The sequence below is a fragment of the Molossus molossus genome, unplaced genomic scaffold, assembly GCF_014108415.1.
Source record: "Molossus molossus isolate mMolMol1 unplaced genomic scaffold, mMolMol1.p scaffold_m16_p_10, whole genome shotgun sequence".
In the NCBI taxonomy this organism is placed as follows: domain Eukaryota; kingdom Metazoa; phylum Chordata; class Mammalia; order Chiroptera; family Molossidae; genus Molossus; species Molossus molossus.
In genome coordinates, this window is record NW_023425345.1 from 3,776,076 (window position 1) to 3,790,502 (window position 14,427).

General features: G+C 40.7%; 1 protein-coding gene across 14 annotated transcripts in view; it reads right to left on the reverse strand.

Annotated features, from left to right (window-relative positions):
* Positions 1-14,427, reverse strand: part of TNRC6B (trinucleotide repeat containing adaptor 6B) — a 281,369-nt gene that overhangs the window by 134,910 nt on the left and 132,032 nt on the right. Inside the window, exon 1 of one of the 14 annotated variants that reach the window (XM_036252302.1) lies at positions 11,573-11,792. The exons of the other annotated variants lie outside the window; for them this stretch is intronic. Coding sequence (XP_036108195.1) covers positions 11,573-11,577 — 5 coding nt within the window. The 5' untranslated portion in view covers positions 11,578-11,792. Of the gene's footprint in view, positions 1-11,572; positions 11,793-14,427 lie in introns of those variants that run through there. 14 annotated transcript variants of the gene reach the window in all.

A 14,427-nucleotide genomic window follows, 5' to 3' on the forward strand; every position in this document is an offset into this window, starting at 1 on the left:
AGAGAGAGAGGAAAGGAGAGGGAGAGAGAGAGAGAAACATCAATGAGAGAGATCATCGATTGGCCGCCTCCTGCATGCCCCCACTGGGGATCTGGCCTACAACCTGGGCATCCCCAGCGACCTCTTCGTACATGGGTCAATGCTCAACTACTGAGCCTCACCGGCCGGCCCCAACACCACTTATTGAAGAGGCTGTCTTCAGTCCACTGTATGCTCTTGCCACCTCTGTCAAATATTAACTGAACATTAGGTCAATTTCTGGGTTCTCTGTTCCGTTCCATTGATCTGTCTGTCTGTTTTTGTGCCAGTACCAGGCTGTTTTAATTACAGTGGCTTTGTAGTATAACCTGATATCCAGTATTGTGATCCCTCCTACTTTGTTCTTCTTTTTCAAGATTGCTGTGGCTATTCAGGGTCTTTTTTGGTTCCATATAAACTTTTGGAGTATTTATTCTAGTTCTGTGAAATATGTTGTTGGTATTTTCATGGGGATTGCACTGACTCTATAGATTGCTTTGCAAACAGCCTATACTATTAACCCCAACCTCTCTCCTCCTCTTCTCTGTCCAGAGCCCTTCCACAAGAAGAGTCAAAGCCCTTGCTGGGCCTGCCACTCCCCAGAACCAACTGATAACATTATCACAAACAGGGCAGGCCAGTGAGCTGCTGGCCACACTCCCCTTCATTAAAGGATTAAAGAGTATCTAAGAAGCATTTTCTCTCAATTAAGAAAGACAGAGGGGGCACCTGACGTGGGGTTGCCAAATTTAAGTACTCTGTCACTTAAAATGTTAGAGTGGAATGGCAGACATAAAAATAAAAATATATGTAATATGACAGAACATCTGCCATGGCCATTATTCATAACCCAGCAAGAGTCAACAGGCTGGCAAAAACATAAATAAATAATGCTAGTTAGTTCTGTGACCTACTTGCCACTTTTACATAATAACTATGACTATACGTCATTAAATCAGACAAACTTTGCTAGATTCTACAACTGTTCAACAACTGCTCAGCACATAATGGAGTTGGCTTGTTTGGGCCTTTTTTCTTACATTACAGTAGAATGGTTATATGTATACAGTATATTCAGAGAACAAAGTAATGTTTTAAAAAGTGAGTCTGGCCCTGGCCGGTTTGGCTCAGCGGTTGGAGCGTCGGTCTGCGGTACAGAGAGACCCGGGTTCGGTTCCCGCTAAGGGCACGTACCTTGGTTGCAGTTTGTCCACGGCCCTGGTTGGTCGTGCGGGTGGCAGCCACTCCATGTGTCCTTTTCATGTAGATGTTTCTCTCTCTCTCTCTTCCTCTCTCTCCCTCCCGCTCTATCTGAACAAAAAATGGAAAAATGTCCTCGGGTGAGGATAAAAAAATAAAAAATAATAAAATAAAAAGTGAGTCTGGCCGGTGTGGCTCAGTGGCTGAGCATCGACCCATGCACCAAGAGGTTGCCGGTTCGATTCCCAGTCAGGGCACATTTGTAGGTTGTGGGCCCGATCCCCTGTAGGGGGCATGCAGAAGGCGGCCAATCGATGTTCTCTCTCATTGAGGTTTCTATCTCTCCCTCTCTCCAAAATCAATAAAGGAAAAAAAAAAAGTGTGTCATTGAAACCATCATCACTGCAGCCAGTAAATAAGAATGAATGAAATAAGGTTTATTCCTATGAGTGAGAGTAATAAAAACCAGCAAGCACATAGGTAATTGGAATACACACTAAGAAATGGTCTATAATTAAGATGTGCTTCTAGATGCTGACCTTCAGTACCTCTGCTGATCTATATTCCCTATGTAATGATTTTCATAAAGCTATATTCAATTTACTCTTATTATAATTTTTTTCTTTGAAATGACTGTAATAAATGGTGGGTTAAAAAAATTACTTTACTTGGCAAATTTAAAACTGGTAACTCATAATGGATACCAATATTGCTTTTGCAATGTTACAGTTCCCTGAAACCTATGTCTAGGAAATACCATGTTAAAGTGTCTGAAGAGACTTGGGAAACAGTCAGATCCAGCTTGCTTAACTAGCAGGTAGTTTCAGAAAGGAATAATTGAAATGGAAAGCTAACCATGCATTTCCCCAAATTGTGCCTAAAAAAACCCACCTGGAACATTAAGCTTTTATATATATCACTTCACTTAAGATTTCCAATGCACATTAGCATCTTAAAAAACGGCAAGTCCTACAGCAAGCAGACAAGTTGAATTTAGCCTAATTAGGAAAAGAACCTTTTTTTTTAAAAAGGCAAACCTATTGGTACCTCATCAAACAGTAGAAAATGTGGAACTAATCAAATGTATCGATATATATCTAAACACAGAATATATTAACAGTGGAGACACATCTTCATAAAACCTGGAAAAGAGGTGGGGAAGCACATCCCCTTCCAAAAGAAGAGTATGGCAGTATTTTCTGTTGTGCTTTTCGAAGAAATAATACATAATCTGGTAAGGGTGTTTGCTATATAAATTTCTCTAAAATCTGGGGAAAACATATATATATATCTCATTCTTCAATATAAATGGCCAGCTCCTTTTGATAGACATGGGATGCTTTGGACAGGGAAGACAACATTCTGATCATCAAAAATATCCGTCTCCCCCTTGGCTGGTTTGGCTCAGTGGTTAGAGTGTCGGCCCACTGGATTGCAGGTTCACTCCCTGGCCCCGATTGGGGTCATGCGGAAGGCAACCAACCAATGTGTTTCTCACATTGCTGTTTCTCTTTCTCTCTCTCTCTCCCCCACTTTTTCCCATTCTATCAAAAAAAAAAAAAACCCAATGGAAAAATGTCCTTGGGTCCGGCCAATGTGGCTCAGTGCTTGAGTGTCGACCCATGCACCAAGAGGTTGCCGGTTCGATTCCCGGTCAGGACACATGCCCAGGTTGTGGGCCCTATCCCCAGTGGGGAGCATGCAGGAGGCGGCCCATCAATGTTCTCTCTCATCCATGTTTCTATCTCTCTCTCCCTCTCCATTCCTCTCTCTTTAAAATCAATAAAGAAAAAAAAAATTTTTTTTAATTGAAAAAGAAAAATATCCTCGGGTGAGGATTAACAACAACAACAACAAATAGCCATCTCCAACGTGCTGAAATAACAAATTAACATTCTTTTAAAAATCACTTATAAATTTGGTTGTTGTGGTAACTAAGTAGACTGATAAATTTTATTTTCTAGTTGTTTTTTTTATCCTCACCTGAGGACACTTTTTTATATTTTGTTCAGAGAGAATGGGAGGGAGAGAGAGAGAGAGAAACATCAACGTGAAAGGAACATATCAAGTGGCTGCCACCCGCATAACCCAACCAGGGCCGGGGACAAACTGCAACTGAGGTACGTGCCCTTAGCGGGAACCGAACCTGGGTCTCTCTGGACCGCAGGCTGACGCTCTAACTACTGAGCCAAACCAGCCAGGGCACAACCACGTTTCTTTTAATCCTTTCCCAGGTTCTCTTTCTACTCTGATCCCCAAGGCCCGGTTCTCAGTTCTCCTTTTCATTCTCTACACTTCCATGGTGACCTCATCCACTCTCTCAGCTTCAACTATCACTTCTACGTGGATGTCTTCCAATTCTTTATCTTTACTTCTGACCTCTTTCTCAAGCTTCAGCTCTACATTGCCAGCGGCTTACGAAACAGATCCATCTGGAAGTCCCACCAACTTCCTAAACTCAATGTGTCTGACCTAAAACTCCTCATCTTCATTTCTGTTGATAATTCCAATCATTTACCTTGAAAACTGGGAGTGTCTCTGGTCTCCTTTCTAGCCTACTGCCACAGTTTCATAGCAGGCCCTTTATTTTTTTTAATTTAATTTAATTTTCTGTTTTATTAACTTTATTGGGGGTGACACTGGCTAATAAAATTATATAGGTTTCAGTTGTACAATTCTATAATACATCATCTGTATAATGTATTGTGTGTTCATTACCCCAAGTCAAATCTCCTTCCCAGGCCCTTTCATAAGAGCCCTTTTTGCCACAGCCTCCTAACTGGCCTGCTTAACTCTAAGTTCTCCCCATTATTCCCTCTCCCACTCTCCTCCCAATCCTCCTCTTACCCACTGCCATATTAGTCCTCTCAAAATTACCACTCAGATTATGTTGCTGTCAAACTTTTAACAGGTCCCCACTGTCTACCATGGCAATCCAAACTACTCAGCAGGCACCCCAGCACTTTTTAACACATTCAACCTCTCATCAATCCTCACTGAACACAACTAATCCTCTAGTTTGAATGTCCTCCCCTCTAGGTCCACTCTTCACAATTCTGCCCAAACTTTAAGGCTCAGCTCAAATACAAGGTCCTCTAAAGACTTTTCTGATCAACCCAGCTAACAACAGTTTTTCTTTACCCTCAACTCCTTTGGTATTTCTCATGGCAACCACTGTGGTAATAGGAGAATGTGGCCTTATTTTCGCTATAAAATTGTGTCCCCTTAACAGCATCCGACAACATGTTGTATCATTGCCATTTTTGGGCATTTTACCTAAGAAATCAACTTAAAAAAAGAAAATTCTGATAAACTTGGGACTACTGATGATTCTCAAATCTTTATCTCCAGCGAGATTTCTAATTACTCCAGACCTTCCTTTACTGGCCCAAGATTCAGTAACTCCAAAATTAAACTCATTATCTCAACCCCACATCTGTCTCTTGTCTAAATGGACTCTACCTCAGTAAATGGTACCACCATCCATCCCATCAACAGTCCAGGCCAGAGAGATACCATCTTTAATTTCCCCAACTTGCATCATTGCAACTCAATGATCAGGTCCTGTGAAACCTTCTACCTAAATGTCTTTGGATCTATCCACTTCTTCCCTACTTTGTTGTCAGTCAAGGCCACTGTTACCTGGGATTACTGCAATATCATTTGGTCTTATACTCAACTATAGTGCAACTAGAGTCATCTTTTCTTATTTTTTATTTATTTTTTCTTCCCTTTATTGATATTTTAGAGAGAAAGTGAGAGGGGGAGAGAGAGAGAAACATTGATGAGAGAAAACATCAACTGGATGTCTCCTGCATGTCCCCAACTGAAGATCAGGCTCACAACCTGGGCATGTGTCCTGACCAGGAATTGAACTGGCAACCTCTTGGTGCAGGAGTCGACGCTCAACCACTGAGCCACACCGGCCGGACATAGAGTCATCTTGTAAAAACCTGGGCATGTGTCCTGACCGGGAATTGAACTGGCAACCTCTTGATGCTGGGGTCGACGCTCAACCACTGAGCCACACCGGCTGGACATAGAGTCATCTTGTAAAAATCCATTCTAAGCAGGTGAAATTCAAGCTGAAAAACCCTTCAATTATTCTCAACATAAAGACTTCCAAACATGGCTTATAGAGTCTTCTGCATCTGGCCAGTGTTTACCTCTTTTTTTTTATCCTCATCCGAGGACATTTTTCCATTTTTTGTTCAGATAGAGCCAGAGGGAGAGAGAGAGAGAGAAACATCGACGTGAAGGGACACATCGAGTGGCTGCCACCCGCACAACCAACCAGGGCCGGGGACAAACTGCAACTGAGGTACGTGCCCTTAGCGGGAACCGAACCCGGGTCTCTCTGTACCGCAGGCCGACGCTCCAACCACTGAGCCAAACCAGCCAGGGCCAGTGTTTACCTCTTAAGCTTCACTTCTTATTTCCCTGATCATCCCCTCCCTAACACACAACACAAAGTACTCGGCTGCATCTCCAAGTACTCCATATGTAGTCTTCCAATGTCCTCTCTTGCTTCAGGGCCCTTGCACAAGTTGGGAGGGTTGGATGTCCCTTCTTTATAATCACTCAATACTCCAGTAATGGCTAACCTCCTTGCATTCATATTTTCTAACTTCAGCAATGATGCCTCAAGAAAAGCTCCATGCTACTACTATGCTAGCATTTATCTCAATATACTGCACATAACAGGTACCCCAATAATTATCTGCTGAATGAGTGAATAAATACATAATAATTTTGTTTTTTTTTTCAAAAACAAATTCCAAGGTGAATGAATGAAAATCATTTCTATAGCATCTATAATTCAACAGCATTGTATAAAGTGGGTAATTGACTTAAATTTTTACTTTATCTGTTTTTTGAGTCAAAACTATTAATAGTTTGGTTAAATAAATAGAATTTACATGAGTAACCTTAAAATAACCAAAATGAAGAGAAAAAACATTGCATTTTATGTTCTCTTTTGCCTTGTACACTCTAAGACCAATTCATTTGAAACTGTTAAGAACCTTTTGATGCAAAACTCTGAATGTATGAAAAGCAGCCAAGCAAAAGTGGATACATCACAGAGGCAGAGTCTGAAGAGACAACATCAGACCATAAGAATGTAGGGGATAAAAAGAAAAGGCTCAGCACTCACTGCTCCTGTCCATGTCCAGGCTGGAGCTCAGTGCAATCAGTGCACACACTTCATGATCCTGGGAGTCAAGACAACGAACAGAAGTATCTGTGGGGCCATAAATTTAGCCTTTCTGGTTTATTTAACAAAGGGGAAGGAAACATTAAGCAATAAGACTAGGTGCTGGCCCTTCCGTACAGCATTTCCTTTATGCTTCACAATATATTATCCCCATTTTACTGATAAAGAAACAGGGGCACCCTGGCTGGTTTGGCTCAGCAGTTAGAACGTCAGCCTATGGTCCAGAGACCCGGGTTCGGTTCCCGCTAAGGGCATGTACCTCGGTTGCAGTTTGTCCCCGGCCCTGGTTGGGTCGTGCGGGTGGCAACCACTCGATGTGTCCCTTTCACGTCAATGTTTCTCTCTCTCTCTCTCTCCCCTACTCTACCTGAACAAAAAATGGAAAAAATGTCCTTGGGTGAGGATAAAAAAAAAAAAAAAGAAGAAGCAGGGGCTTATGGTCATGTAGCTGGTCCTGGTGACCTTATAACTCAAGTCTAATTCATATTTTTATTGAGCACCTACTCCTCTTAAACCCTGTTCTATATGCTGGGGGTTGAACAATGAGATAAAGTCTGTTCTTATGAAAGCTTATGGTTTAGTGGCGACAGATGCATTGTAGACAAATAATGTCATTTCAGATGGTGATACAATTAAGGGGTATTAAAAGAGTAAAACTGAAGTATGTTATAGAGTAACTAGGGAGGGAACTTAGGTTTCAAGGTTTTCAGAGACAATTCAAAATATAAGTTTAAGGAGATACTTATGTAGGGCTAAAGAAAATGGATAAAATGACTAGTCAAACCTTAAATGGAAGTCTCTAGAAGCTACTAGAAGCAAAAATTACCATTCACTCTCCAATTATTGGTAAAGTGACCATCAAGTGAAAGGAACTATAGCCTTATCTTAGTCATAACCCAGAGCAGTAGGTTAGATGGTCACCTGATGGCAAACATTTCCACATGAACCAAATGGCTGTTCAGGGTGATGGGCCAACCAAATTAATTCTTGGATTCCCCAGCACCTACAACAGCACATGACACACAGAGGGCATAATAAATGACCACTAAAATATATGAAGGAAGGAAGGAAGGAAAAAGAACATGCTAAAATGTCACTACCATGGGTTAAATCCCTTTTCAAGCCAAGTGGCTTCAATTTACCTCACCTCACTCCAACATCAGTCTTCATCACAAGAAGCAGGTTAAGGGAAGGTGGATTAGTGTAAATCCAGGAATAAGACTGTACTAGGAAACAATTAGCATAGGTTGCCTGTCTCCCCAGCCAATGGTCAGAAACACCATCTTTAAGTCACAAGTTTCACTGAAAGAAAATCTAGTATCCAAATGAGACTAAAAATTAATAAGGGGTAATTATTTGGCTTCTTTAAATAAAGATTCTCCTAACACAGATACTGAGGATACTTCTGTAGCCAGTATTGTTCTAACTATTTGCACACAGCACCTTGCTAACCTCTTTTCCTGAGTATCTCCTTTGCTAGGTACTCCTTGAGGGCAGGGACAAAGTACATTCATCTGTATTGCCGCAGGCCTTGTCCAGTTTACAATGTAGGTCAATGATCATATTGAATTATAAAAATTAAATTTCTTAAAAACTTTTCAGTCATGGGGCAGTTGGATAGGGTGAGACCCACCCTTTACTACTGTTATCTGCTAGGCCCGCTCAGTAGAACCTGAAAGTCTCATCATCACGTCACTTTTTTAGTGTCTTTCGTCGAGTTGAAGAGCTGGAAAAACCTTAGAAGTTTCTGCTTCAATTTTAAGAAAATTTATTTTTTTAAGGATTGTCTTAGTGGTGCTAGAGAGTAACAAATGGCCATTCAAAGCTGAACAACAGAGTTGAGTTTGCATTATGTATCAAAGTTGCCAATGCTTACTCCCTGGCACCTTGATGGGAGGACTAAAAACAGTTTAAACCACTTCTGCCCTGAGCAGTTTGGCTCAGCGGTTAGAGCATCGGCCTGCACACCAAAGGGACGAGGGTTCAATTCCTGACAAGGGCATGTACCTGGGTTGCAGATCAGATCACCAGCCCTGGTCAGGGTCATGCGGGAGACAAACAATCAATGTGTCTCTCTCACATAAATATTTCACTCTCTCTCTCTCTCCATCCTTCCCTCCCTCCCTCCCTCCCTCCCACTCTCTCTAAATATCAATGGAAAAATATCCTCGGGTGAGCATTAACAACAACAACAACAAAAAGTAATAATAATAAAATAAAATAAAAATAAGATACCACTTCTGATAGATAAATGCTACAGATTTTTATGAAGTTTCAGCAAAATCTTAATAAGGAATCTGTGACACTTTTCTCTGAGACAGAGCAGCATTGTGAATGACATTACTATAACATCACAAATAGACCCAGTATAAGGAAATATGGATGGAGGAGAAGGAAACTTTAGTAAGAATTATGCTCATTTTCTCCAGTAAGAAACTTCCTCTGTATATGTCATCTCCTTTTAAAAAACCACAAAATGGCCAGTTCTAACATCCCTGGGTTTTGCTCTGCATAACATCAGCCACATTTCTGAAGTTTTTAAAGCTTCATTTCACACTAATGACAGAAAGAAAACTTCAAGAAGCATAAATTAGATACTACCCCCATGCACACCTGATTTATTACTCATTTTCATTTGCTTCTGAACTACCATAGTTTTGGTGTGCCATCGGATTGGTTCTGTAGGAACTTAGATCCAAAATGGCAGCTGAGTTTCTGAAACTCGCCAGAGTCATAATGCTTAACATACGTGAAACCAGGTCTTATTTATCTCACTTTTCAACCTGTCTAGGAGAAAAGAATATTTATAAAAACATTTCAAAGAATTAGATAGCATTTGTTAATGTTCATTATATCATTCTCTTTCTTGCCTAAGAGAGGAGGCACCTGCTTCTAGTTCTTCGGCTCTGCAAAATGAATTAACCTGCTATTCACATGTTGATACAGTCCACACAAAAAAAACAAGCTATTGGCAAAACATGGAAAGCCTATGCTTTTCTCACTCTTCTGTAAGACCAACTTAGGAAATGGATGTAAAATGAATCATCTAACAAGTAAAGCCCCAAATAAGCACTTTCACTTTCAGAAAAATAACAGCAAAATCAGAGCTCTAATTTCCATAGGTCCACCACAAAGCAACACTCTTTATCACTATGGCAATTTCTGCCTTTTCCTTTAAACTGAAGCTGTAAAAAAAAATTTAAAGAAACAAATTTGTTCCAGACTACCTCTCTAATGTAATGTTTCCAATCCTTTTTACACAAAAGCTTAAACTTATATCACACACAAAAAAATACACTGAATTTAAAACCATCACTTCTCTACTTACTTCCATTACTAATAACATTATTTCTAGAAAAATAATAAAATACTTGCTCTTTAGAGACAAAGCACTTTAATTATCTTTATGTATTCAAATGGAAAGTCTTTTTGTTAAATTAGTGTGAAAGTCCCTTCATCTACACACAATTGGCCCAAAGAAACAGGCCATTTTCAGCACAAGAGGCCAATCCATTTCAACAGTGAATAAAGCTTTTGAAAGCACTACACACCCTCTTCTAGACTGTCAAATTTTCAAAATGGTCCAGCATTTTTTCCATTTTGTTAACACTTTCAGGCCCAGCAAGCATCTTGTAATTAGATTAATTAAAAAGTAACAACAACAAAACCCCCAACCAATGCTTCCTTCTGATTAAAATTATTCCATTTATGCCTAATTAGCTTTAATCCATGTCTACATATTTAATGATGGGGATATGACAATTCAACCAATTTGCATATCTTAAATGCCTTTCTAAACTATACTTTGTAACAGATTTAGAAGAACAGTCTCTTTCTTATGCCAATATTCCCAGGCATAAATCAGGATACAAATTAGGGGAAAAAAAGAAAAGAAAACAAGGCCTTTCAGAGCATGAGATGTGCTGAGGGGGTGGGGTAATTTACCTCAGGGGTGGGGGCAATTTACTCACCACATTACAAACTACAATCCCTTCAGCCCACCAGACCGAGAAGCATTACATCACACTCTCACAATGATAGGGGGAGGTGACTCTGAGAAAGCAAGTTTTCCGCTTTCTTCGCTCCCTGCTCCCAGGCTTTCTAGAATCCTGCATTAGGAGTAATGGAATTTAAGTTCAGGGCACTGCACAGTTTCAGGGGTAACTAACATATGTACATACACAGACAGCCACTTATTTATGTGACCCTCAATGACCAATTCACAATGGAAACATGGCCAAAACAGGCCACCACACACAGAGATGCTGAATTTGTGCTGAAAAGCCCAGTTCATCAGTATAAAATTAAACAAAAAATGTAATTCGTGAGAAATGGAGAAGGCCAATTTCCAGGGAGAAACTAATAAAGAAACAATTCCTCATCAGGGTGAATAGCTGTTTATATCTTTTAAATACTATGTTTACAAGGTAGTCCTACCATTTGGTTCAAACTACGATCAAAATAACAGCGCATCTGGCTGCACATTTGCAAACACACAGAGACCCAGTGCAAATGAGCGCGCGCAGAGAAGAGAGGGGTGATCCACACATTGCTCCGGAGGTTTTCAAGCAGGGGAATCTACAAACCTCAAACCTCCTGGTGTTCACTTGCCCCCAGCCTGATGTCTAAAATGTATCAGGTCTTATTTTAGGTTTTGTATCTCTCTAGGAAGGATGGCCTAGCTTTAAAAAATAGACTTTCCCGTGGTAGTTCTTGCCCTCCCAGATCCTTTGTCGGTCCTAGCAGCCGAAAGAATGCAAACCCATTTATATTTATGCAAATTTTTGCAGCAGATTTAAGGGAGCAGGGAGAGGTCTGTGTTTTTTAAAAACCCCTTTCTAAATATCAAATTTCCAATTACTCACAGCTTCATTTATTGGCAAGAAAGAAATGACGACGGAAGTCGCAGACATTAAAAATGCAATTAAATCACTTCAAAATCTAAATATTTCACCAAGGCTTTCCATTTCTAAAATGCCGAACCAAAAGTACATCCCAGGTCTGATTTACAGATTCACGAAATGTCTGAAGCCAGTCTCCATGCTAGACAAATGTCGATTTGCAACACCACTAGTGAAAACGGTTAGACAAAATCCATATAAATCAATTGGTTTTAAAAAATTGAAAATATTTACCAACCTCATAAAGTGCAGCAGTGCTTAAATCCAGCAAATTGAGGCATACAAGGTAGAAATGGAAATGAAAAAAGGTCCAAAAAATGATTTCTTTTTGTCTATCTGTATTTGTATTTTAAATATTCAGAAACCAGCAGAGACTCTGTCGGCCATTTTGGCTAGAGCTAACTCTCTCTCACTCACTCTCCCTCTTGCTCTCTCTCTCCCCCTCTGTCTCTAAAGGAAGCAGCTTTTTGTGACCTTCAAATAGAGGCGGATCATGTGACTTCGGGTAGATTTGTCAATCAGGAAAGGGGAGGGAGCTGGAGATGAAACTGCCTTAAAGGGAAAGCAGCACTTTTCCACTCACTTTCATTTATGAAGCTGTTATCTCATACTCTCCGCCTACACACACTGAATGGGAAAGTGGCAACAGCACTAGGGTAACAAATGAACAGAATACAAAAACCTTTATTGGTTTATAGAAATATGCTTAGTTGCTAACGATTCTTGCAGACCCTGGAGCTTGGCTTGCTTGCTATAGTTATTCTCTAGATGTTTGGGCAAGCACAGGCTGGCAAACTGCTCTTTAGAAGGGGGCTTAAACAATGCTTTATACAAACAAGAGACTTTAGTTTTTAAAGATCAAGGTGAAAATAGGGCACAACTGATCTCTAGCAAGCACCTAAAATGAACAGGAAAAGACTGCAAGTAAATACACCAAAGTATAAACTGTGAATGGCAATTCAGAGAGGTTAAGTGACTTATCCCAAATCATACAGCTAGACAACTGCAGAATAGGGACTGGTTTCCTAACTGAACTAAACATTCATTGTTTTGGGTGTATGCGTGTTTGGTACATCCTCCCCTCACCCCAAATAAAAACTACCCTACAGCATAGCAAACTGAGTTCCTCTAGGATAAAACGAATGAGTCATTATTAATCTATTCCCCCACCCCCCACCGGAGGACCTAGCACTGCAGCTGACACAGAGTAAGCACTAAATTAAAAACCTGCCTGGTTTCCCCCATCCTTAGGTCCCATCTTCTTGCTATATGCTTCTAGATTTCTAACCACCTAAGAAACCCACACTAGGTTCGTGTCTCAAGTCCTGGGGCTAACAGGCTGTGTAACTTAGGCAAGTCTTTCATATCCCTGGGCCTGATCTTCTCATTTGCAGAATGTAAGGATAAGACATCACTAGATGGTATCTTTGGTTCCTTTCAGTTCTAAACTGCACTTGACTTTTTTTTTTTCCCCCAGTTCTGTTCATCTTATCCTTGTCATCTCAAAAGTAAGTCACTACCCTGGAAAAACTTTCCTTGTCCTTCCCTGTCTAGACCAGCCTTCCGGTTCAACACTTCCACACATCTTTTACTACTTCATAGCACTGGTCATAATAGCAATTTATTTGAGAAATAATGTGCTTACCACTGGTCTTCCCAGTATATATAAGGATAAACATCACATCTCCCTTCATGGATGTGAAGGCCTACATCAAGCCCCCAATAGGTAAATAAATTAATTGAATCTCCATCTGGAAGTGCTGGGCTGAACAGGAAGAAACCTGCCATCCAAATATAAGAAATGAAAATCACAGTTTCGCGCTGGCCGGTTTGGCTCAGCAGTTAGAGCATCAGTCTGCGGTAAGAGAGACCCAGGTTCGGTTCTTGCTAAGGGCACATACCTTGGTTGCAGTTTGTCCCCGGCCCTGGTTGAGTCGTGTGGGTGGCAGCTACTTGATTTGTCCCTTTCAGGTCGATGTTTCTCTCTCTCTCTCTCTCCCTCTCTCTCCCTTCTGCTCTATCTGAACAAAAAGTGGGGGGGAAAAAAAATCACAGTTTCCAGAAACTTGCCTCCATCCATTTGTTTAAGGAAATAAAGTAACTAAAATGATAGCAAACGTGTAAAAGTACCCTCTGTCTATCAGACTCCACCTTTCTCTATAAAGTAGAACAGGTGGGACTCCAGTGTGATTCTCTCAAATGAATTAGACTGACCAAGTGCAATCTGCTATGCCAGCCAGCAGAGAACTGATGGATTCTGTTAAGCCAGACATTCCTTGAAAAGGAACCTACGAACCCTTTTTAAATCCCACATTTGTCATCCTGGTTTCTAGGCCTTATATAGTCTCCATCCTTCCCTTTTTTTTTTATTCTGACAGAAGAACAGGAAAAAAGCTGCTTCAAGGAAGGCAGAAGCCAATGCCTAGATGATCTGGCAGCTTGAATATTTATGACATAAAATACTTCCACTGTCTTTGCACAGCTCTGAGTGGAGTAGAAGCCAGGAGTTGAACTGACAATTGAGATGTAGGCAAAAGCAGGAAACTCCTAGGATGGAAATTTTGAATACTTGAGTCTATTTTTATCCCTCCAATACCTTCCAGATGAGTTACGGAAAGATTACTTATGTGGAGCATGCTCAACATGTTAAAATGCATGAAGACTGTACAGCCGCCTTGTTTCAATTTGTGATGTACATGATATCTTTATAAGACTGAATTTTGCACCCTGGCTGGTTTTGCTCAGTGGTTAGAGCATTGGCCTGAGGTCTGGAGAGACCCGGGTTCGGTTCCCGCTAAGGACACGTACCTTGGTTGCAGTTTGTCCCCGGCCCTGGTTGGGTGGCAACCACTCGATGTGTCCCTTTCACGTCGATGTTTCTCTCTCTCTCTCTCCCTCCCACTCTATCTGAACATGTCCTCGGGTGAGGATAAAAAAAAACCCCAAAAAACCAAAAAAACTGAATTTTGCTAAGTCTCCATTCCCCAATGCAGAATATTACTGTATAAATGCATATATGTGTTACCTTGTGTTAATTAACAAGCTGCACAAAATCGAGAAACATAAAATCATTTTAAAACAAAATATTAGTTC